Here is a 1,591-nt window from a genome sequence, read left to right as displayed (position 1 = left end):
GAATTCTTATAATTTGACTCCAATTTAAAAGGAACATTATTAGAAATTTTACATGTCACCATCCCATTTTTACCTCCATCTTTATCAAATACTGAAACAAGAGCAATGGCTGTGTCAACTGATGCGTCCTCTTTAACAGTGTTCAATAGTGATGTGACTGAAATTTCAGGTGCGTTGTCATTAACGTCTAATACTTCAACCAGTAATTTGGCATGTGAACTCATGGGCGAGGCTGCTCTGTCACTGGCTTGTACTCGAAGTTCAAAAGCATTATTTTCTTCAAAATCAATATTCCTTTTGCTCGTTACAGTTCCTGTTTGTTTGTTTATAGAAAACACATTTGTTTTTTTCCCCTGACTGACTTTGCTGAATAAATAAATCACTTTTCCATTTTGTCCTTCATCTAAATCAGTGGCATTTAGTGTAATTATTGGTGTGCCTATTTTAACATTTTCGTAGACTCTGGCTTTATACAACCTTTGGCTGAAAATCGGAGGGTTGTCATTAATATCTAACACATTGATTATTATAGTCATGCTTCCGGATTTAGTAGGTGTTCCTCCATCGATGGCAGTCAGTGTGAGCTTAATCATAGACTGTTTTTCTCTGTCTAAAACTGTCTGAAGCACCAACTCAGGAGTTACACCCTCTTCTTTATGTGTAGTCAATGAAAAATATTCATTTTGACTCAGCTTGTAGGTATTTACGGAATTTTTTCCCCTGTCTGCATCGTTTGCTTGATGCAGAGGAAATTTTGTTCCTGCTGCTGTGTTCTCAGTTATGTTGATTTCTTGTGACGTGCTTTCAAATGAAGGTGAATTATCGTTGACATCTAATATTATCATTTCAATACGGTACAGTTTCAGTGGGTTATTAATAACAGCTTCTACACTGAGTGAGCATTTGGGCTCATCACCGCAAAGCTCCTCTCGATCTATTCTCTCGTTAACATAGAGGGCTCCAGTTTTTAGATTTACCTCGAAATATTTCCTCTTTGATCCAGCAACGATCTGAAACATGCGGGGCTCCAAATCCTGGATACTAATGCTCAAATCTTTCGCGACATTTCCGACAACAGTCCCCAGATTCACCTCCTCTGAGACGGAGTAAGAGAGCTGCCCAGAAACCTTTTCCCAGTAACAATCCAGCAGCACGAAGACGAGATATATCCACACACAGCTCGATCTGCCCGGTCCAGTCATAATTATGTTCAACAAGAAAAAGCATAAAAATTGACACGGTGTGTACCGGCATAAACAGAAAAAAAATCAATAGGTCTATGGCAGAATATCAGCGTTTCTCGTACCGTTCTCTTTCGCCCTCTGATTCTCTTTGTCTGAATCGGCTGATAAACATAATCGTCATTTGAATCTGGGAGGAGCCCCGAGGCATTCAAAGAGGAAGCTTAAATGGAAAAGTCTGCAATGTCCCCGTGTGGACATTTGCGAGAACTACACACATTATCAAACGTCTTAATACACTTGACCCTCATAAACGAACAGTCAAATATTAACCCCAGTGTAAGACGTTGCCATCATGATTATGTATGCCATTCTGGTATTCTGTGTTTTTATGAATACTATTTCTGTTG

The 1,591-nt window shown here is 39.1% G+C and overlaps 1 protein-coding gene and 1 pseudogene across 1 annotated transcript; both read right to left on the bottom strand.

Annotated features, from left to right (window-relative positions):
• Window positions 1–5: 5 nt before the first annotated feature.
• Window positions 6–1,202, bottom strand: LOC106456182 (protocadherin gamma-C3-like; the record flags this gene model as incomplete). The annotated part of the gene is made up of 1 exon (XM_013910302.1): window positions 6–1,202. A coding segment is annotated over exon 1 (1,197 nt), but the record flags the coding sequence as incomplete, so codon positions are not given.
• Window positions 1,203–1,290: 88 nt separating this feature from the next.
• Window positions 1,291–1,591, bottom strand: part of LOC102204141 (protocadherin gamma-C3 pseudogene) — a 3,354-nt pseudogene continuing 3,053 nt past the window's right edge.

This window comes from Pundamilia nyererei, unplaced genomic scaffold (assembly GCF_000239375.1).
Source record: "Pundamilia nyererei isolate P.nyererei 1_Seehausen unplaced genomic scaffold, PunNye1.0 scaffold00001, whole genome shotgun sequence".
NCBI classification, from domain to species: Eukaryota; Metazoa; Chordata; class Actinopteri; order Cichliformes; family Cichlidae; genus Pundamilia; species Pundamilia nyererei.
Note: the sequence above shows the minus strand (reverse complement) of the source record. Positions and strands in the feature narration are given on the sequence as shown.